Genomic DNA, 23,190 nt, shown 5'->3' on the forward strand with positions numbered 1-23,190 from the left:
AGCTTTCCTTTATGGTCTCTGCATCACTTCCTATCTACAAGTTCCTGCATTGAGTTCTTGCCCTAACTCCCCTCATTGATAGGCTGTTACCTGAAGGTATAAGATGAAATAAGCCATTTCCTTCCCAAGCTGCTTTTAGTCATGGTGTTTTATTATAGCAATGGGAACCCTAACTAAGACAGAAACGTAGGAGACAGGCCTCTGGAATGCCAGTGAAGGAATATGTACATTAGGCCAAGGTGAGAAGACCCATCCTAAAAGTGGGTGACAGACTCCCCCTGCATGCCAGGGATCCTATACAGAGTAAACTGGGTAAGTGAGTTGTATACCAGCATCTCCTCTCTCTGCTTCCTGAATGTAAATTTAATGTGAACAGAAGCCTCAAGCTCCTGATGCAAAGAATTCCCCACCACAAAATAAGGCAAAATAAACACTTCCTTAAGCTGCTTCACAGCAACACAAAAAGTTAACTAAGTAACAAACAATATATCAACCCTCAGGACAGTTTCTTTACCTGGTTAAAACCCCTAAGAAAAAGGTATGTTAGTCTGTCTTTAAGTGCACTGCGTTTTTAACTTTTAGGTTAATGTGTATAGGCACTATAGCATTCCCACGTAAGCACACCATGGAGTCACTCCAATCCCCTTTACTTGCCACATCTAGCAGCACAAGGGGAGGAGCAGCAGTGAGCCTGCACAAGAGGGGATAGGTGCACATACCATCTTTGAAAGGGGAACCTGCAGACAGTTCTCAACCATTTATTAAAACTAGGGTTTTCTAAAAGTTATTTATTCGTGTACATGTTTGTATCTGTATGCCACACATATGTTGTAGGTGCCCAGAACCAGAAAAGGTGTCATATCACCTAATTGGACTCACAGACCATTGTGAATCGTCTGACATTAGTGCTGGGAAATGAAGTAAGTACTCTGGGAAGAGCAAGCACTTTTACTGCTGAGCCACCTCTCCAACCTCTAAAACTAGGTTTTGCTGAGTAGAACACAGAATGCACTTCCTTCAGGAAGGTTATATAACAAGATGGGCCATAATGGCACATGCCTGTATGCTCACCACTAAAAAGACCAGGGCATAAGGACGCTAGGATTGAGGACAGCTTGGGTAAGACTGTATCTCAAAAATTAAAAATAAAATATGGGGCTGGAGTTGTAACTCAGTGGTATGGCATTTGTACCATGTGCATGAGCCCCTGACTTCAGTGCCCACAATCAGAAAAAGGGAAAAAGAAAGGTTACAGTATAAACACAGACAACACTGATGCCCAGAGGCAGCTGCCATACTCACAGCAAGTATCCAGCAGTAACAGTCCATGCACGCACTAGCCCCTTCAGCCACTGCCTCGTGTGTCCCTGTTCCAGCAAAGCTGGCAAGACAACCTGCAGCAGGAGCAGCTCAAGGGACAGTTCACTCACCGGGGCATCACTACAATAGTTACAAAGAGGCAAGTTTATGAGTCCTATTTTCATTGTAACTTATAAAACATCTAATCAGATTAAACAAATCTCCGAAGAAAAATGAACTTGTCTTTACTGCCTTTTCTCCCATTCTCTCTCCAAGTCATTGAAGCTATCCTCCTAAGCCCCATGGAAACTTGTTCCTGATCCCTTGGTGTCCACCAATGGCCATGCCTTGGTGCTCACTTGCACTGTGAGAGCAGGGTGTTACAGAGCTGCCTACCCTTCCAACAGCTGCCTTCCCTTTGCCTCTCCAGTCTAGAAACACAAGGGCCCAGTTTCATCCTCTTTCTCAGCTAAGCTTATTCTTTGTGTGATTGTGACTCATCTGGCTTGAATACTACCTTCACCTACTACTGACATTTCTTCTCTAACTCCAAACTTGTGTATCCACAGTGGAACTCAGTGCTTCACACTTGATGTGCACTATTCCACTTACAACCAAGTATCCACCAAACTATTAATCCTGCTCTTCCCACTCTCACATACACCTCAACAACATGTAACTCTATATTATCCCAGGCTAAGAACGGACTTTTTGATTTCCTGACTTCGTTATAGCTCACATCCAAACCACTAGACTCCTTTTGACTCTTAACAATATTATCAATCCTTACTGCTTCTTAGCTTCCATTGCTACCTCCTTCATCTATACCCCTTCCATCTCCAGTAAGATCATCATACTATCTTCCTGACTAACCTCCTGCTTCTAACTTGACAGCTCTCACTCTATCTCTGATCACTAAGGAGCCACAGTGATCCTTATACCCTTCTACAGCTATCTAACTCTCTTCTAGAGTTATCTAACTCTCTTGACTAAAAGTCAAAGTGCCTATTACAGTCTACAAAGAGGGGGATTTCAATGACTTCTCTGATTTCACAGCCAACTACTTTGCTTTTTCCTGCTTCTTAGCCAAAGTATTCTGTGCCCTCCTGATCCACAAGGTTCAGTGTGGATCAGGAGCTGGATTTCCCCAGCTCCTTTCAGGGCTTTCCTTAACTGTCACCTCAGTCTTCATCAGTTACTCCTTCTAAATCAAAACCCCATCCTGGACAATCTATTCTTTTCACTCCTTTCTTTTTTCTAGACCAGTAATGATTATTACGCATATATATTTTATCTATATTAAAGTCCGTTTCCTTGCCCATAAATGTAACCTTTACTATGGAGGAATTACTGACAACTTTTTAACAGAGGAATATACAATGAACTTTCAGAAACTCTAGAGACAGCAGAAAAAAAAGTAGGATCTAAATGTAGAGTAAGGGGAAATGTAAACTAAGTTACTGAGTGGTAAATGAGCTGGCTTGGTATAAAATCTGAAGGACCAGACCTGACAAGACAGAAATAAATTTGAGGAAGCAATCTCATAGCTTGAGGTAAATTATGGGGTAATAAAGTCACTGAAAACTTTAAACCCAAAAAGGATCAGTCTTACTTTTAGTACACAGTTAAAGGTGTACACACCAAAAAAAGTCAATGCTACTAATTGTTTGGTTTACAAAAAAAACCTTCCTAAACAAATGTAATAATAAGTCATCCTTTGAAAATGATGTAACTACTGAGGCAAGTAGTAGAGGTGCACACCTTCAATTCCAGGACTTGGAAGGCAGAAGCAGGTAGATCTCTGGGTTTGAGGACAGCCTTGTCAACAGAGTGAGTTCCAACACAGCCAGGGTACACAGAGAAACCCTGTCTTGGGGAGGGTGTATGACTACTAACACATTATGTGAATGAGAGTATGGCAAAATGGAACTATCACATAAACTGTTTAATATAATTTGATTAAGTCACAACAGTGATAACTCAGTATAGCTTTTCTAAGTTTTCAAACTTATCTATAGGGTTGGCCATGCTGCTCAGTGGTATGGTACTTGCTTAGCAATCCCCAAGCAACCAAAACAATAACAAAAAAATCCTTACCTGTAGAGCATGACATTGTAGGGGAGAAAATTAGGCAAAAGACTCTTAATTATACGTATAGGAAGCCAGAGCATCAGAAGCACAATGGAGCCAAACACAATCTGTAATAAGACACAGGGCACAACTATACTGTGAATCTGGCAAACTATTTGGTATCTTCTACAGGCTTACGCAAATACAGTAAGTATGCTCTCCCAGCCCTCCCAATCTAAAAGAATACAAAAACCAAACAACAACAACAAAAAACAATATATGAAACTAAAAGATGTCATTCTTTGGTTTTTTTCTTTCTTTTTTTTTGAGATAGGGTTTTCTTTGTGTAACCCCGGCTGTCCTAGATCGCTTTGTAGATCAGGCTGGCCTCGAACTCACAGAGATCCGCCTGTCTCTGCCTCCCCAAGTGCTGGGCTTTGATTTTTTTTTTTTTTTTTTTTTTAAATGAAAAGACCTGCTCACCACTGACAAAATAAATCTTCGGAGATGTCTATAGATGGGCAAGTGGATCATTTCCTGTACTGGATTAAAATCTGGATCATTCAAATTCCTTAGAAACCATAAGACACCAGGCCGAAGTACCTGCAAAAATATTTCAAGTATGATACATACTCATTAACATCTTTAGGCTGTGCATATGAAAATAAACAGAAAAATAAGGCCCAAGTTATTCTGGCACTAAAATCCAACCAAGGCAATTCACAACTGTCATAGAAAAACAAGTTCCTTAGACAGAGATTCTGTCAAACTACTGTACTTTTAATGACCTTTGATGCTTTTAACTGTAAACTGGAAAACAGTCACTGAGAACAATTTATCAAGAAATCTGGATTGATGTGGTAAAAACATACAAACATTACTATACATTATATGATTTAGGGGAAGGATTCAGATTCACCCCTACGATCCTCAAATCTTTCCCTTATTAAAGCACAAATAATATTCGGTTTCTGTGATTTTACATTCCATTCCCACTGGCTTTGTTAACTTTGCTATCACTAGTATCAGCACATTAAGCTAATTTGTTCAAAGGATTTATTCATTCCTAGGAATGGAGGAGAATAGAATTGTGCCTCTGTATCTCAGTATTACCCCAGCATACAGCATAGAATCTGGAGCTAGATGCACATTAAGCAAATACTAATTTTTTCTCATTTTTAAGCCAGTTAGAACAGGATCTGTGAAGGTATCTGACAAGTGACCTGGGATCATAAAGAATCCTCACTGTTACTCTGTATTTCAGGTGTCCCTATATACTTCAATATTTTCAATTCTATAAAACCCTTTTTGGAGATGAAGTCTAAGAACAATTTATTATCACAACCACTTTAAGGAGTTTACAACATAGGCTAAGTATGATGTGCATCAAATAAGAACTTTGATTTTTAATTAGCCTTGATCATTTTTAAAACTGTAAATTCTTATTTTTTGACATAAACATTGATTTAAAGTAATCAAACCAAAGTCTATTATTAGTTATTCTCTCTTAGAATAGTAAAGAATATGGTTTAATTAGGAAAACATACTAGCCTTTGAGGGATGACTGGTGGTCAAAGCAAAACCCTTCTCAAAAACACAGAGCATCAGTAGTTCCCTATAAGACCTACCTCTCTTAGTAACAGGATGAAGGAGGCAAAGTAAAACACATACACCATTCCCACCAGCCAGTGCAGAAACATCGTAGTCCCTGGAGCCGACTGAAAGCTCAGTTCTCGATCTTTCAGAGTAGCATCAAACATTTCCTAGGCCAAAACAGAACAGGTCAGAGATCTGTGCCACCTACATTTACAGTGCTTGGTACTTCCGCCACTAAGAAGTCAGATCACCAAATGTACATAATGTCAATGTTTTTGGCTTTTGGTTCTCTTAATGCCGGTTCATACTGCTACAGAACTATGTAAGAATATATAACACTTTAAAATTCTGAAGCAAGGACAGGCAAGGTGACTAAACCTGAGTTTGATCGCGGAATTAACATGACAGAGAGAACAGACTCCTGCAAATTGTCCTCCCAGCATCACATGTGCAAATAGTCAAAATAAATAATGCAATTAAAATCATGAAGCATAAATAATTAATTTTAATAGTTTGTTTCTTTTCTTTTTCTGTGATGGGGTCTCATGTATCTCAGGCCAGACAAGAAATTGCTATGCAGCTGAAGAGAAAATGGAAGTCTGACCTTCCAGGCTTTGCCTCATCAGCACTACAATTTCAGACACATGCTATCACACTTAGTTCATCTGGTACTGGGAACCAGGAATTCACGCACCCTACATAAGCATTCTACCAACTGACCTATGCTCTCAGCCTTTGCTATTAAAAACTATTCTTTAACTATATAAGATCTTGAGCCGAGCACAGTGGCACACACCTTTAATCCCAGCACTTGGGAAGGCAGAGGCAGATGGATCTCTTAGAGTTCAAGGCCAGTCTGCTCTACAAAGTGAGTTCAGGACAGCCAAAGCTACACAGAGAACCCTGTCTCAGAGAGAGAGAGAGAGAGAGAGAGAGAGAGAAAAATCTTGATTTCTTAGCTACAGGCCTGCATTCACAAAGGTTTTAAATAATAAAGAATAAGAGCAAATGTCAATCTCAGAACCAAAAGCAGCTTTTCTATATATATTTTAAAAAATCAAAACTGAGAACTATTAAAATTTAGTATCATAGTTTTAAAAGCTGGACACCATTACTATAAAATTTAGGAGGAAAAAGGGAGTAACAAAATTCTCCAATAAAAGTTCCAGTCAAAATACACTGACATTCAAATACATATAAAACATCAAAAAATTAATACTTAAAACAAATTTATTATTTAAAATTACAGTCGACAGTGTTATAGCCCAAGAATAAGCAAGTCATCAAATACTTTCCTTTAAGAGGAATGTTTTCTAAAGACGTTTTGAGACTTTGAAATGAGATCATATGACAGTGGGTACTCAACTTACCAGAGAACAAATATCCAGCCACCAGCCACAAATGAGAGGAAACACTCCAATTTCTACCACAACTAACAAAGAGACCTTAATTAAATAAAAAACAAAGTTCATCAGTACCAATCAGATAGAGGACAAACCACTCAGCTTTAATTTACAACTGATTACCTTAACCACAATATAGCAGACTCCCAGCAAACGACGAGACCTATGAAATTTAACAAGCGTAGCCAAGGCCTGAAGCATTTAGTCAAGGAAAAATTGGACAGGAAACTGTTCATATTATACTGAATATATTTCAAATCTGGCTCACACTCATTCCTTCACAAACACTAATTTTTATGAAGACATGGTAAGGTGGGGAATAAGAGGAACAGATCTTGTTATTAGTGAGAACTCTTTGGTATAAATGAAATTGTACCTCCATGCTGGTTTATTAAAGGATACATGACAAATTATCAGTGTTATTGCTAAAAGTATATATCCAACAATTGTTGTGATGAGACCTTCAAAATGAGATGCTTGGACCTAAAAATAAAACAAATGAATAAAATAAAACTTTCACATATGGTTTTTCAGTATACTAAGTGATCTGAATACCAGAAAGTAAACTGTGTTTTGTTTTAGTTTTTCAAGATAATGTTTCTCTGTGGAGCCCTGGCCACCCTAGAACTCTCCCTGTTAATCAGACTGGCTTCAAACTCACAAGAGATCCGCCTGCCTCTGCCTCCCAAGTGCTGGGATTAAAGGTGTATACCACCACTGCCCAGCACAATAGAAATTAAACTATTGATTCAACATATTTATAATTTAAAAACTGAAATATCCTTTATATAGCATCTACAAACCAGGCTCTCTGATATATAGACTACTTAATATTACTGAAGATTGAAGAAATATTAAATAACATTTTATCCAATGAGTCAAAATAACAGAGTGAATGAAATTTCCCAACAAGATGGCAATCTTTATTTTAAAGATTTATTTATTTATACATATGAGTACTATAATTGCATCAGATCCCATTATAGGTGCTTGTCAGCCACAATGTGGTTGCTGGGAGTTGAACTCAGGACCTCTGGAAGAGCAGACGGTGCTCTTAAGCACTGAGCCATCTCTCCAGCTCCCAAGATGGCAATCTTAACGGCCATCCCTTAATCTAACAAAGGTGAAATTTGCTAAGGGCTGAGCACTAAAGCAGCAGCATATTGCCCAAGTTGCCCACCCACCTGGTAGCATCCTGACCACATCATCTCATACCGGTATAAATAACTGTTTAAGTTCCTCCGACTTGCCAAAATCATTCTAGAGACTTTCAGAAAGAAAAGGTTCAGAGAATGAAAAATATTTTTGATTCATATCTTTTCAGTTCCTGAATTATGAGAAAGTAGCAACAGTTGAGAAAGGTAATGTCTGCTGCAACCATTTATCTCAGGCTTCTTTCTTACCTGCAACTGCTAAGAGGTGTCAGAGCAGTCAATAGTAGTGAATGGAACATTCCCAAATGTGATCTCAGGGAACAAAAGAGCCCAGTCAGCAATTCCTTAGAAATCTCCACAGAGCCCATAAAGGTAGTGATACACCATGGCTCTTCGGGACCTCCGGCTGCGGTAGTCCCTTCTTAATACAAAGATGCCTTTGTTTCTGGACAAAGCCATCACCATATAACTGCTATCAGAATCAGACATTCACATTAACACTCTTCACTGCTAAGAAGCTGGGGGACACCAGGTTATTGGAGTGTTTTTCTACATTGTATTTTAGGAAAAAAAAAAAAAATTAATCTATCCATCGAGGTCAGCCTCATCTACAAAGCAAGTTCCAGGGCAGCCAGAGCTACACACAAAGAAACCCTGTCTCGAAACCCCCACCCTCAGAAACGTCTATCCAAATACTTATACACTGTTAGGAATTGACAAAATGTAAAATATAAGCAAATTCTTGAGCAAACATTATAGTCCATTTCTCCAAGATAGTCTTCTATTCCCTTTTTTTAAATTGATAAATATACTGATACTTTTCAAAATTCACTATGGTTGATCTGGGTAAAGGGAGAGAGGGGCACATGCAAGCTCATCAAACAAGGGAAAAAGGGAAAAGCAGCCTGAAGGAAACTCTCTTGCAATGTGCCTCATGCCTACAATACTGTGAGGCTCTGTAGCACACCTGTAATGACTAGTGCTGTGACATAATACTTCCTGAGAACTGTTTAGCTTTAAACAAAAAGAACAAGACCATGCTGGCTAATTGTTCCTTTGCATAAGGTACACTGAGAAATGAATTCTTGAAAATATTCCTTAGGGGTTGGAGAGATGGCTCAGCAGTTCAGAACACTGGCTTCTTTACCAGAGGACCCAGGTTCAATTCCCATCCCACAACTGTCTCTAACTCCAATTTCAGGTGATCTGACACCCTTACACAGACATACATGCAGGCAAAACACCAGTGCACATGAAATAAAAAAAAAAAATTAAAAAAAAAAAGAAAATATTCCTTAGTGGGCTGGAGACATGGCTCAGTAGTTAAGAGCATGGGTTGCTCTAGCAGAAACCTGGGCTCAATTCTCTATGATGGCTCACAACCATTCATAACCTCAGTTCTTCCAGAGCTCCAACGAGACTCATGTAGTGTACATATAAGACAGCAAAACATTTATACACATAAAATATTCTATAGAAAATAACAAACTTGGAGATAAGTAGCAAAAGTAAGTTTCTGAAAGTATTATACTCACATGCTCCTCAAACCCCAAACCAACAAGGGAGAAATGACCGATGTGGTAAGGACAAAATGCTGAAAGGGAGAAGAAAACTTATTAGAACAATGAGCACACGTAACATAATCTCCACTAAAGGAAGCAGGACTTCTTTGAGAAATGAAAATTCTAGGAGAAAAACCCAAACTGTTCCTGGGATGTTCTCTATAACCAGAGAATAGAACATCATGGTCTAATAGGACCCCATCAAAAGGACACAGGAACCACATGAAGAGGGTATCACTATCATTTTTAAAGCAATATGAGCATTAACAATTGAAAACAAACACCCAATGACCAAAATTTGATGGGAACACATACATCCCATAAGCTCTTAATACTCAAAGCTCAAAACAATAAACAAAAAAGGAAAAAAAAAAAAAACAGTAACAGAAATGTTTTTTGTCTGGGAAGTAGCCATCACACAAGTCCCTTACTTAGAACCAATTACTAAAATGACAGCCTTGGTCATGTCCAGTGTCTCCTGAGAACTACCCTCAGACTAACTGGACTGCTCCTACAAAAAGCTAGCTAAGAAGAATCTTTTTAAATGGCAGAATTTGAAAAATAAGTCACTGGGTAAAAGGATGATGGCCCACTAGTCACAGGATACTAAAATATCACTCCACAGATTTTGTGTGTGTGTGTGACAGGGTTTTTCTTTTTCTTTTAATTTAATTATTTTATTTTTATTAATTACAGTTTATTCACTTTGTATCCCAACTGTAGCCCCCTCCCCCATCCCCTTCCAATCCCACCCTCTCTCTTCTTCTCCAGTCCAATGATAGGAGAGGTCCTCCCCTTCCATCTGACCCTAGTCTATCAAGACTGGCTGCACAGTCTTCCTCTGTGGACTAGTAAGGCTGGCTGCTCCTGCCTCAGGTAGAGGTGATCAAAGAGCCAGCCCATGAGTTCATGTCAGAGATGGTCCCTGTTCCTATTATTGGGGAACTCTCTTGGACACTGAGCTACCACAGGCTACTTCTGTGCAGGGGGGCTCCAAGTTATCTCCATGCATGGTTCTTGTTTGGAGTATCAGTCTCACCAAAGACCCCAAGACAGGGTTTTTCTATGTAGCTGGCTATCCCAGAACTCACACTGTAGACCAGGCGTTGCCTCCTGAGTGCTAGGATTAAAGGCAGGTGACATTGCTGCCCCCCCACAGCTTACTTGGTGTAAAGAAAGAAATGAAAAGAATAATATCGCCTATCTCCTCCTATTAAAAGTCAAAACGTGCACCCAATAACCTTGTCACAGAGAACCTGACTGAATCAGGCCCTTTAATCTCACTTCTAATACAGAAAACATGGTAGACAGAGGATGAGGGCAGGGAACATCAGGAAAGCAGTTGTATGTGCATCAACACATCTAAGTCGTAACAGAGTGGAGTAGGAAGCAAAGAGAATATTTCAACTTCCCAGTAATGTGTACACATTACTTATTAGGATCGTTATTCAAACCAACCACAAAACAGCATTTAAGGGAACAACTTACAGATCATAAATATGGATTATTAGGAAACAATAAATGAATTCTAGTAAGTTTTAGATGTAAAGATGATACTATAGTTAAATCAGAAAATATAGTTAACTTTTTAAATTAAAATTTTTATTCTTTTCTTGAAGCCTTTTTAGTCAAATTTCAGGTTCTAAATAAATTATCTTTTTTCTATGGTTACAATAAACAGCATAATAGATAGATAGGGCACAAGAGGATTCTACCACTAAGTAAAACTCTGAGCATGTACAAGGTCTGGCTCTTAAATCTATATTATATGTTTCTTAATAACCCAAAAACCTGCAACAAGACTCCTAGACAGCCAAACAGACAGTAGGGATACCACAAAACTAGAAGCATAGGTACAACTTACCAAAAACAAGAATGAACAACGTATTTAAAGACACCACCCAGAACACGTGCTCCTATAGGAGAAAGCATTAGTGTCAATGGTATCTCATGTTTAATTAAACAACTTCATTCACTTGAAAATAACTATGACTGGAATTTTTAACCCTTTACTTCTCACCAGACAGCTCATGAAAATATGACTAAAACAGAAAATTCATTTTTCACTAGCAGAAAATAAATCAATTTATAAGTTTCCTTTACAAAACCAATAGTCCATCACAAATTATACAGATTTTTATAAATATTACCAGATTTCAAATGACAATGAAAAATTCCAAGTGGAGAAAAAAGGAAAGTCACACTTATTCTAATAACATATAACATCAAGTGCAGAATGCTTTTCCCATTACTCACTTCATTTTATGGACTTTAACAAGTCCACTGCCACTTACTATCCCCTCCCTCACCCTGGCAATTGCTAGATGAAATCTTCTCTGGTCTCTGGACTCTATGGTATACTCTATGGTATACTCTATGGTATACTGACCATACCATAGAGTCAGTTGTATACTGACTCTATGGTGTCTCAGAAACAATGTAACCATCTGGTCCACTTATAATTAGTATATTATTACCTCCAAGGCTAGTGCTATCCACTTGTCATGCACATTGTTAGCCACACTCTAGGCAGACACACTAAAGGGTCCAAGTTCAAATCATTTGGGCCCACCATGTTACCTAACATCAAGGCAAGTGAGCTTTTCAATGTGGGGTTAGATGAGATGGTCCAATTTCTTTTCAGAAAAAATCAATCTGCTTGGGTTCCCTAGTCAAAAAGCTGGTAAGTTGTCCAAAAAGAATGACTGACTCATTCTTACCATGGAAGCTCAATTTTTTTTTCAGTTTTCTGCCTTAAGGGCTCCTAAACTCTGCCTATCTCAACATCCTCTATGCTTAATCTCTTAACTTCTTGAAACATTTACCCATCACTTAAAGACATATCATCATTATCTCTTAAGTGTGTGTGTGTGTGTGTGTATGTGTGTGTCTATATGGGAGTATGTGCACAACAGTACACAAACATGGAGCCCCAAACTGTTAGTGTTGGATCCCCTGGAGCTGGAGGTACAGGCAGCTGAGGCAGCTGGCTTTGGAGCTGAGAACCAAACTCAGGTCCTTGGAAGCAGCAGTGTGTATTCTTAACTGATGAGCCATGTCTTCAGCCCCACCACTCTACTTCTAAGGGGTAGCTTCACTCCCAGGGTTGGAGGCATTTAACATGCAAGAACCAACTTTAAATATCAAGTTTTTTTAATTACTATTAACTCTGGACTATTTTTTTTTCAAATGTTTAGTAACTTTGTTTTTAAATAAGATCACCTTTAAATATTTTTAGTACTGTCAACATATAAAACATACTTTCAAATATGAAGTAATTAAAAGCCAAAGGATATTTTGACTTTTAGCATAAAGGGAGCATACTGAATGAATTTGAAGTTACTGAATAACAAGGACAAATAATTCTAACAACAATGACACTTCTACTTACCAGAAAAACTAGTGATCCATCAAGTCCAAGCATCTAAAATAAAAAAATAAACAAGCCTTAACTTAAGATGTAGTAGGACTTTTTCTTATAGAAAGATTGCTTATTTATCATATCATTAAACACAGTTTATTCTCTAAGCCTATAATTCCTAGAATGTTTGGGGAAGAAAAATCTGTCTGCTTTTACCATATTCATATGGAAAATATCATCTAGAAATGTTCCATCTTGAGCAGGCAGAAAAATCTGTCTGCTTTTACCATATTCATATGGAAAATATCATCTAGAAATGTTCCATCTTGAGCAGGCAGGGGTGTATGCCTATGCTGCTAACATTACTAAGGCAGCTACTGTGACAGAGAGTGGGCCTGTGTCAAAGAGCAGGCAGGTGGAACTCAGTGAAGGAGTCCTCACCTAGCACGCCCAAGGCCAAGGGTCTGTATGCCCACCACTGCAAAAAGAAAAATGCCCATTCTAAGTTTTGTTCTTACATTAACTAGAACTAGTCATGCAGTCTCTACACAATTACTTTAATTTCATCAATTTGAGTATGGAAATCATGTTTAAACTTAAGTTTTACTTAATTTTTCACAAGTCCACAACCTCAAGTCAAACTGCCTCCATGGAGCGAGGTTTATATTAAAGGCAGAAAAACAGAACTATCTGTCATCATCTTTACCACAACTTGTACATCACTTGATTTTCAATAAAAATTAATTCTAGTAACTGTTTTCATCATTTAACATAAATTTCATATAACTATGAAATTTGTATTTTATAACTAAATACACCAAACTTCAAAATACACCTTAGGGTTAGAACAAAAGGACAGGTGACAGTGAAAATTCTTACTCTTTCCCAAGTAAGCTCCTCTGCAGCCCGGTCCCATTCTAAAGCATTCCAGTTCATGTCGTCTGAAAATATTAAGTGCAGATTCAAGATTACTCAGATATTAAACTATAACCAATAAAAGCTCAATTTTTTAATTGTAGCCTGCTGAGAGGCTGAGCCACATTTAAAGTTTTATCAGACATAAATTACTAGGTTGTAAATCCTACATATAAATACATGCTTCTAAATAAGTAGTAACATGTAAAAAAATAATCCTAGACTGTGGTACATCCTGTAAAGAAAATAAATGAGATTACATGAAAAACAAATCTAATAGCTATGGGTCAGAAATGAATCTGGTAGATTTGAGTAAAAGAAGGAAGCCAAGGGGTTAAACTTTCTAATGAATTAGTAAGTTAACAAAAGGTAAAAGTATGAAACTCACTGAGTGTGGTGGCACACGCCTTTAATCCCAGCACTCGGGGAGGCAGAGGCAAGTGGATCTCTGTGAGTTCGAGGCCAACCTGGCCTACAAAGTAAGTCCAGGACAGCCAAGGCTACACAAAGAAACTCTGTCACAAAACAAAACAAAACAAACAAACAAACAAACAAACAAAAACCAAAAAAGTATAAAATTCAGAGGCCAGTTAGTGGCTAAGAATTCAGACTGTTCTAATGAGCCCAAGCTTAGTGCCTAGCATACTTCCAGCACCACTCATATCAGCTGGCTCAAAACCACCAGAAACTCCAGCTCTAGAGGATCACCCTCTTCTGGCCTCCATGAGAACTAAACAAACAAACACAAATCCACACAGATATACACATACACATACACATGCAATTAGAAATAAATATATACAAAATGTAAGATCTGGATCAGGTGCTACAAAGCCTGTGATTCTATGTTCAGGAGGATGAGGCAGATGAACTGCAAGTTCTAGGCCAGGGAGAAAAAAAAGAAGAAAAAAAGAAAAGAAAAAAGTATGAATGGCAGACAAGGATTAAAGAGCAAAACAAAAAGGAGTGCTTGTTATGGGCTATGCTTTATTCTTCAGTGCGCTGGGGAAAGTAGCTCATTACTTAAATAAAAACAGAAGAGCACCATGAACATCAGATGGGGCAAGAACAGGAAATGGAAAAGAGCTAGTGAAGAGACAGCAGGTACTGCCAAGTACCAGAACAGCAGCAGCAGCAGACACTGTTTCCTCAGAGTCTCTGATCTTTCCCTGGGGAAGCCTACTGCTTCTCATTATGAATTTTGTTTCTTATCTTTCAGGTCTCAGCTCAAAAGTTACTTACTCTGAGCTTCCTGGAAAACCTTAGTTAAAACAAGTATTGTCAGACAGGCAGTGATAGCACATACCTTTAGTTCCAGCACTCAGGAGATGGAGGCAGGTGGATCTCCGTGGTTTCAAGGCCAGCCTGATCTACAGGGGTTCCAGGACAGCCAGGGCTACAAAGAGAAACCCTCTATCAAAAAAACAAAAAAGGTATGTTGAGAGCAATCCATACACATTTAACACAGTGTGTAGCTCCTCTTTCTTCCCTAGACTAGACGTCCAAGGGAGGCAGGGCCTGCCATTTCATTCACAGCTGTGTACATGGTCTCAAGTATCTGGCTCCATCAATACAGACACTAGCAAAGTGGACTCAATGATAATAGAAGAGGATAGGCAATGAGCCCTGACAACTGAATGTAGCTAGTGGTCTCACTTTACACTCAGAGTTTCCATTGATAGAACATGAAAAATGGTTTCCAGAGGCGGTGTCTGGCCTGCAGTGTACAATTTACTTCTTTTTTCATTTGAAAAGTGCAGTAACTCCATGGTAGCGGAAAAAGAAAAACCACCAGGTAATTCTATACCAAGTTCATTCCTCAAAATGTTGACCTAGTTACACTTAATTATCTTTTTATCAACCATCTAATTTGAAGGAAGGAAGAGAGGGAGGAAGGGAGGAAGGGAGGAAGGGAGGAAGAGAGGAAGGGAGGAAGTTAGTTCAGTCACTTGGTCCTGTGTAAAGGATTGTAATACACATGCTCCCTGTTTCATAGAAAGCATACTTATACATGTGTATATTCATAAATGATAGCATGTCAAAATAGAAATAGGTCATACATAGAACTTTAACACATCATAAAACATGAAAACACTTCCCTTTGTCGTCAGTGCCAGCTAAAAATGACTGGCAGGCCTGAAGAATGAACAAGGGCACAGAGCAGCCATTACCTTGGGCCCCATTGTTGGCATCAGCAACATCTTCCACACCTGCATCATCTTCCTCCTCATTGTCTTCCTCTTCCTCTTCTGCTTGACCATCCTGGGCATCAGGGTTCTCGCCCAGAACTGCATTCTCACCTGCTGGGTTAGCTGGTTGATCAGCAGCAGCGTTTTCTGCACCATTTCCTCCTACAGGAGCCTAAAAATGAGAGAAAAACCCAGAAATTCATCTACTTGGCTCAGTTTTACTCTAGTTCCAAATCATATGTTACCCTGCAAGAAAAACAAAACCAGCAAAAAAGACAACTCTACCAAAATTTAAAAAGGAGTATCTCTCTGAGTCATCTGAGTCATCTCTTTCAAATGTATCTCATGTAGGACCAACTCAGTACATAAGAACATTGACTCATTTTAATGTACACATTTCAGAAAGGACTATAGGGCTGGGGAAGTGGTTTTTGTGGACAAAGTACTTGCCACATACGTGTGAGGTCCTGATGTTGGATTCCGAGGACCCATAAAAAGCTGAGCACAGTACTGTATCTGTAATACTATGTCCAATATGGAGAAGAGAAGTACAGGCAGAAGAACCCATGCAAGCTCATGGACCAGCTAGCAGATAACTTAAGACCCTGTCTCCAATAAGGTAGAAGCTAAGGACATTTACCAAAGGTTGTCCTCTGACATTCACATGCACACCATGGCACACGCACAACTACACTTATACATGTGAACATGGGTACACATATAAGGAAAAAAAAATGCAGTATAAAATATGAGCTTATAAATCAGGCTATCTGGGCCGGAGAGATGGCTCAGCCATTAAAGGCTAGGCTCACAACCATAAATATAAATCTGGCTGTCCTAAAAACATTCCATAATCTTTTGTAAATATGATAAGTATGTCTAACTCCCTTAGAGATAAAAAAGTTTTTAAAAAACTGTACGTGTATTAGCTGGCAGTGGTGGTGCACACCTTCGATGCCAGCACTCGGGAGGCAGAGGCAGAAGATCTTTCTGAGTTCGAGTCCAGCCTGGTGGTCTACAGAGTGACTTCCAGGACAGCCAAGACTATACAAAGAAACCTGTCTCAGAAAAGTAAGAAAGAAAGGAAAGAGGGAGGGAGAAAGAGAGAGAGGGAAGAAAGAATGGGAAAAACCGTGCACAATTCTCTTTTTTTTTTTTTTTTCAATTTAATTTTGTGTGTTGTGTGTGCATATGCCCATGTACACAGATCTAAACATACTCCACGTGTGAAGATGACAGGACAACTTTTTTCTGTCCACTATGATTTCTGGGGAATCCAAACTAAGGTTATCAGGCTTGGGTGGCAAGCATGTTTACTGAGCTATCTGACTGTCCCAAGTTTCCTACTTTTGAAAAGGTTCTTCCTACACAGCAGAAAAGACAAGACATTTCACATAAAGAAAAGGCTAGGATAGGTAGACAACAGTCCTAAAGCTGTGCAGCATGTCAACAACCTATCTAGGAAGTTGTTTCTCATGCATGCCTGTGTGCATGAATGCGCACCTGCCCTGACAAAGGGTCTCTCTATTATGTAACCCTGGCTGTCTTGGAACTCCCTAGCTACTCATGCCTCTGCCTCCTATGCGTGGCTACCACTCAGCCACATAAAGAGAGAGTTGCCCAAGTTAAGCTACTGACCCAAGCAAAGAAAATGGAAGAGTATTTTAGTATACCCTCTAACACTGTTCCCAATCTAGCAAGAACATTAAGAGACAGTCACAGAAGCATTCTTTTTCACTTCCTCAGTCCTTTATCCCCCAACTTTCCCACTGTCCTCTTCTATGACATGAGCACATTTTATAAAGCACATCAAAGTCAAGGATATGGATCATAGAGGGTGAAGATGACTTTCATGTACTACACGTGGAAAATTCATTTAAGGTGATGGGCTTGCCTCATTTTGGTGGTGTCCAGCAGCATTGAAGGGTGGAGCAGCATGCTCAAGCCAAATTGGTGCTCCCCCATGGACTATCTGCTCTCGTAACCACACCAGGCTGATGAATGCACAAAGTGTGCATGTCACCACAAAACAGCCCTGCAAGCAATCTGCCAACAAGTTTTCCCTATTAAAAAAATAATAAAAATTAGACACAACTAACGCCAAACAACATTTGTAAAAACAACTAGAAAAATAAATCTTATTTTTTTCAGTAAAATACAGTTGCTTCAAAAGGATTATTTATTAATGTTGAAATTCTATCTTGTAAGCTAACTAATACATACATTTATATATCCATATTATATTATTATATAATTATATTAGATAGATATAAAATACATCAGAAGATACAGCTATTAACCTTCCAGCCTATTCTTTTAGCATGGCCAAGAAACAGCAGTATAAGGGGAAAACAAATTCAGGAAAACACTCAACAAAACCAAGTAATGCTGTAACCAACAAATTCTGTAAAATTTACTGAATTCAGGTGAACAATGGTGCTTGATTCTTGTAACAGAGATTTAAAGTTTAGCAAACATGGAAGAACATACATGAAGACACTCATCAATGAGAAAGGTGGGAGCTCCCTAGTAACTAATCTAATAGCATAAAGGAAAAGGCTGAAAGACATTCAGCACACTGTGGATCAGATGAAGGAACTCACAATACATGATACAGAAACTCTTCACATAGCAAATCTAGTTTTAATGCCAGCTGCAAAAATATCAAAAATTAAATCCAAATACATAGAAATGTGGGACTTGTAACACTTGGGAGCCTTTGTTTCTTCTTTCCTGAAGAAACTCATCCTTCACTATCAATGTCTGATTTCAGAATAATTTGAGAATAATTCAAAAATACTGATGGACTTTAGAAAATTGCCTACTTGTCTTGTCTATTTAGGAAAGGTCTGAGAGACCTCGGCCCACAGCTCCACACTTCAGCTGCCACTGCCCCTAAGAAGGTCCTGTCTGCAGTGCCTCCAAAATCAAAGGAGGACTCCTAACCACTGCTTATTAAAGGGCCTTCTACCTCATCAAGAAAATTTTCCAATTCATCATGATTTTATCTTTCTTTCCAAATTACTAACTGCTTTTTGTAGATTTTAAATGGAACCAAACCTCAAAGTTCCTTTCTCTAATGCCTTCAATCTGAATGAGTATCCTGTCTGCCTAGACCTGGGTTGAGGATGCCCAGGAAAGGTCTGTGAACTCCAGTTTCAGAATGCTGTCCCAGGCTCTCCTTGTAGAGTAGCCCCATTACCCTTCTAAAAGATGAAAGGCCATGTAGAGAACTAAGGAGGCCCAGACAGGTTCATCTTAAGACAATCAAACTCCAGTAAAATCATGCATGGTGCAGGCAAGCTCAGAGATGAATAGTTCAACTGAGGCCAACTAAGCCCAAGCCAAATTTCTGACCTTAAAATTATGAACAAGAAAAATGGCAGCTGTCTGATGGCATTATGTCAGAAGTTTGCTTTGCAGCAGTAAATGAGATTTGTTTGCTTAGACATGACCCAAACCATCCACATGATACTGCAGCCATATGTGGTACACATGCAGAATTTTCAGGAAAAAGTTGTATCCTATAGAGGATACATAATATTCTCAGTGCAGGGCCAAGGGTGTTCATAATTCCATTTGACCACTCCCACTTAGCATTCTTCTGTTAAGTAGTCTAATGAAGGAGGTAGCCCACAACCAGCCAAATGACATGCCAACAGAGGCCAGCAAAACACTAATGTCACGTAAAGAGAAACAAGTTTTTAATGTGGTTTAACAATTATCTTACCAGCATTTTAAAATTAGGCTCATTGTGCAACCCAACTGGATAAAATAATTCAGTTTTACATATCCTCCAAAAAGGTTCCTTAAATTCTTCTGTTTTAAAAGAAATAGAACTTACACATACCAATTTGTACTGTAGTTACAATTATTAGATAAAGAAAAGACAAAAAAAAAAAAAAAAGGGTCGGGGAGAGCTGGAGAGATGGCTCATAGGTAAAGAGCACTGGCTGTTCTTCCAAAGGTGCACCCTTCTGGAGGGCAGGCACACATACAGGAAAAATACTGCATAGATAGATAGATAGATAGATAGATAGATAGATAGATAGATAGATAGATAGATAGATAGATAGATAGATAGATAGATAGGTCATGTTCTTAGATGAACCTTCAAGTAATAAGAATAAATACGTGAACCAAGTAACTCTCTATGAGTTGGAGGCAAGACTGGTCTACAGAGCAAGTGGCCCAGAACAGCCACAGAGAAACTCTGTCTCAAAAAACCAAAACAAACTAGAAAGAATAAATACACGAGAAAAAATAACATTTACAATGTCCAAACTTCACGCTCACAGTCAATACTTACGTTGACAGCATGTCTAGTGGCAGTGTCAGTAGTGAGCTCACAGAGCCAGTAAACAAGCACTTGTAGATGCGGCCTAAAAACAAGGGAATGATGGCACAGTCACAACTAGCATCACATACTCACAGCTGGCTCAAGAAGGTAGTGGAACTCCACACACACCAATTAAATAAGGGCTTTTAAGCTTTGCAGGGTCTTACTGGGTCTTAGAGTTCCAGGCTTGACACCCAGAGGCTTGTGGAACAAGCGTGTTTACCTGCTGAGTTATCTCAGTGACCTTAAACTACTATTTTTTGTTGTTATTTTCCAAGACAGGGTTTCACTGTGTAGCCTTGGCTGTCCTGGACTTACTTTGTAGACCAGGCTGGTCTCAAAGTCACAGGAATCTGAGTTCAAGGAGAGCCTGGTCTACAATGCCAAGTCCAGGACAGCCAAGGCTACACAGAGAAGCCCTGTCTATAAAAACAAAAACAAAGTTTCAAAAGGTCTCAAACAAAGAATAGCTTATGGCTTTGGAGGGAAAATGCAAGCATAAAAATTCACTGTCATCCCTTACCCTCTTATATGGAAAAGGTAGAATGTTTTTAGTTAGAAAGGCAGAATTCTAGAGAATGAGGTAACCAGACTACAGCTTAAGAAATGGAATAAGAAAAATGTGAGGTGCTCCTTCAGAGCACTTTTGTACATTATTAGTTTAAGCGTCATCCTTGGTCTTAGACATTTTCAGCGAATTCAATAGCTTCTTTTAAAGGTCAAGTCAAAAGGATAGGAAAGAGTGTCCACAATAGAAATCACTTACATAGCTACATAAAAGAAAGCAAACATGCTTATACTAAGTAAAACTAACAAACTAAATATCAGTCAATAGGGAAATGGGTTGAACAGCGGTAGAGCCCCTTAACTAGGAATATACTAGGAAAGACGGATGGGGTACATGGTTAAAAAGAAGAGGCTGTAAGAATATATATTATACAATGCAACTTAAATGTGATGTACATGTGTGTATGAAAAAAGTCAAGACTGAAATCAAGCTTTTTAAAATTAACTCAAGTATCCACTTGTGCTTGATGGTTTCATCTGCTGAGTTTAGAAAGTCATATTGTCTTTGACTATAACTGAATGTATTGTTTTTGTTTTGTTTTTCTTTTTCTTTTCTTATGTTCTATGTAGACCAAGCTGACTTCAAACTTGGGATCGTCCTGCTTCAGACTCCAGAGTGACCGAATTACAACTGTGTACATTTAAAAGTTTAAGGTGTAAACTTCCTCAATACTTACATCTAGGAAAGTGTCTATATTTTGTTCTTCCAACTGAGTCTATTTGGGAGGCTGAGACATTTACATTAAAAAACTTATATTTGGAAGATGTCACTGTCTTGTAGCATTCACCAAGTTGATTTTATATATGGTTTCTCCACTCTGTAGGACAATCTAGGAGCATACTATCACTATGTAGTGATCATTATCAGCATCCTAACCAGGCTCTGGAAAATCTGAAATCATTTAGAATCATGGTCTCCTTCATTATGGTTAATTCCCTAACAGAAATTATCAACTCCTCATCTCCATAACCTTACCTTGTAGAACAACTTGCTAGGTAGTTACTAAAACCACCAGATCTAGCTCCCTTCTCTCCTTGTCTCATAACTGAACTACTTGGTCCCTTGGAATTATACAATAGGAGGATTCACTGTTTCCATCTAGCTCACTAAGTCACTCTCTGTTAGTGCTTATTCCACTACTTTGTGTATGGTCTTTATCTCCAAAGGGAGTCAAGCTACTTTATTAAGAAGACATGAGGATATAAATTACATGTATTTAAAACCCTTTCTTGTCCACAGAGTCCTATCTATATAACTATGCCATTCATGAATTATCTAGACTGATAATTATCAATAATCATAATCCACATCTAAAGAAAACACCCTTCCTTCCTTCATAAATGGCTTAGTGAAGTTTTCTTTCTTTTTTTGTTTTCTCTGTGTATCTCTTGTTGTCCTGGAACTCACTCTGTAGAACAGACTGGCCTTGAATTCAAGAGATCCACCTGCCTGTCTCCCAAGTGCTGGGATCAAAGGTATGCGCCACCACCGCCCAGCTTATGAAGATGTTTTCTAAACAAGGCTTTCCTAATAAATAATACTATAAATCAAATAATTAAACATCATTCACAGTAGTGGGCAACACAATTAAAATAGTAAACAGTTAATAACTCCTAAAGAGGTATGAATACTCACATGCTGTAAGTGGAACAACTCCCAACCATGCAAAGGCAACAAGTGTGTAATGAAACCAGTATCGTATTGCAGTGCCAATACTTGTAACCAGTCCAGCAAATATGTCTTGGATTGGTAGCCGTGAAGGCATATCTGGAGAATAAACTATAAGAGGAAAAAAAAAATACTCAGGATTTCATGAGGACTTTTAAATGACTAAATTCATAAATTCAAAGTAGAGACATTGTGCTTACGTATTTTTCTATAAACTGACTTTTAAATTACAATATTACATTTATACAAGTCATTTATCCAAACCACAACTAAAATGTGAAAATGAACAACAACAACAAAAATGTCCACTGAGCAGAGATAAGGCATCAATAGGAAAAAAAAAAAAAAAAAATCTACCTTCCAAGCTCACTGTCTTGAATCTCAAGCAGTGTTAGTTTACACATATATAACAGGCAAGCCATACAATGATCTGGCTTCTCAAAGTATAAAGGATCAAGTAAAGGAAACAAGAGAAAAAAATCTGAAGGTATGTTATCAGAGAATTTCCCAAATGCAAATATTACACGCAACATCCCAATGACCTGTGATAATCATTTCATGTAGAACAAACAGCTCACTTAGCCAACCCTCCCATCCAATTCTAATATCTCACTTTAATTTTCAAATGACAGGTTCAGATATCTTTGCAAAGTGTAATTTAGCTACGGTTCAAGAATATTCCCACATTTAAAAAATATTTTAAGCATTCTTCCAGTAAAAACTGCTATTTATTAAAAAGCTCTGCTCCAGATAATACACACTTCTTTCAAACACCTCTTTCTCCAAAGAGGCCAACACAAAGAAATGTTATATAAAATCAATGATCTAAAATTATATACACAGCTAGGGGAAGGAAAAAAAATAAGTAAAACTAGACTAAACCTAAAGACAATGTTGGGGTGTAAATCAGATACAGAGTGCTTGCTTAGCACAGATAACATACTAGGTTTAATCCTGAGCAGCCAAAAAAGAATAAATAAAAATAAAATATTTGAGAGTAGCACCATAAAACTATTCATCTACAAACTTAAGGAATAAGCAATAACAAAGGGCAAATCTATACATG

The 23,190-nt window shown here is 38.4% G+C and overlaps 1 protein-coding gene across 2 annotated transcripts in view; it reads right to left on the reverse strand.

The window, feature by feature from the left end:
• Positions 1-23,190, reverse strand: part of Marchf6 (membrane associated ring-CH-type finger 6) — a 67,371-nt gene that overhangs the window by 20,696 nt on the left and 23,485 nt on the right. For both annotated transcript variants that reach the window (XM_055618988.1, XM_055618987.1), the window contains exons 4-18: positions 22,092-22,235; positions 19,859-19,931; positions 17,444-17,612; positions 15,532-15,721; positions 13,325-13,386; positions 12,476-12,508; positions 10,949-11,000; positions 9,058-9,116; positions 6,771-6,851; positions 6,492-6,560; positions 6,336-6,410; positions 4,998-5,132; positions 3,853-3,972; positions 3,397-3,497; positions 1,303-1,440 (exon numbers count right to left, since the gene is read on the reverse strand). In XM_055618988.1, the coding sequence (XP_055474963.1) occupies positions 1,303-1,440; positions 3,397-3,497; positions 3,853-3,972; positions 4,998-5,132; positions 6,336-6,410; positions 6,492-6,560; positions 6,771-6,851; positions 9,058-9,116; positions 10,949-11,000; positions 12,476-12,508; positions 13,325-13,386; positions 15,532-15,721; positions 17,444-17,612; positions 19,859-19,931; positions 22,092-22,235 (1,501 nt within the window). The remainder of the gene's footprint in view (positions 1-1,302; positions 1,441-3,396; positions 3,498-3,852; positions 3,973-4,997; positions 5,133-6,335; positions 6,411-6,491; positions 6,561-6,770; positions 6,852-9,057; positions 9,117-10,948; positions 11,001-12,475; positions 12,509-13,324; positions 13,387-15,531; positions 15,722-17,443; positions 17,613-19,858; positions 19,932-22,091; positions 22,236-23,190) is intronic.

Source organism: Psammomys obesus, unplaced genomic scaffold (assembly GCF_907164565.1).
Source record: "Psammomys obesus unplaced genomic scaffold, mPsaObe1.curated_primary_1811, whole genome shotgun sequence".
Lineage (NCBI taxonomy): Eukaryota > Metazoa > Chordata > Mammalia > Rodentia > Muridae > Psammomys > Psammomys obesus.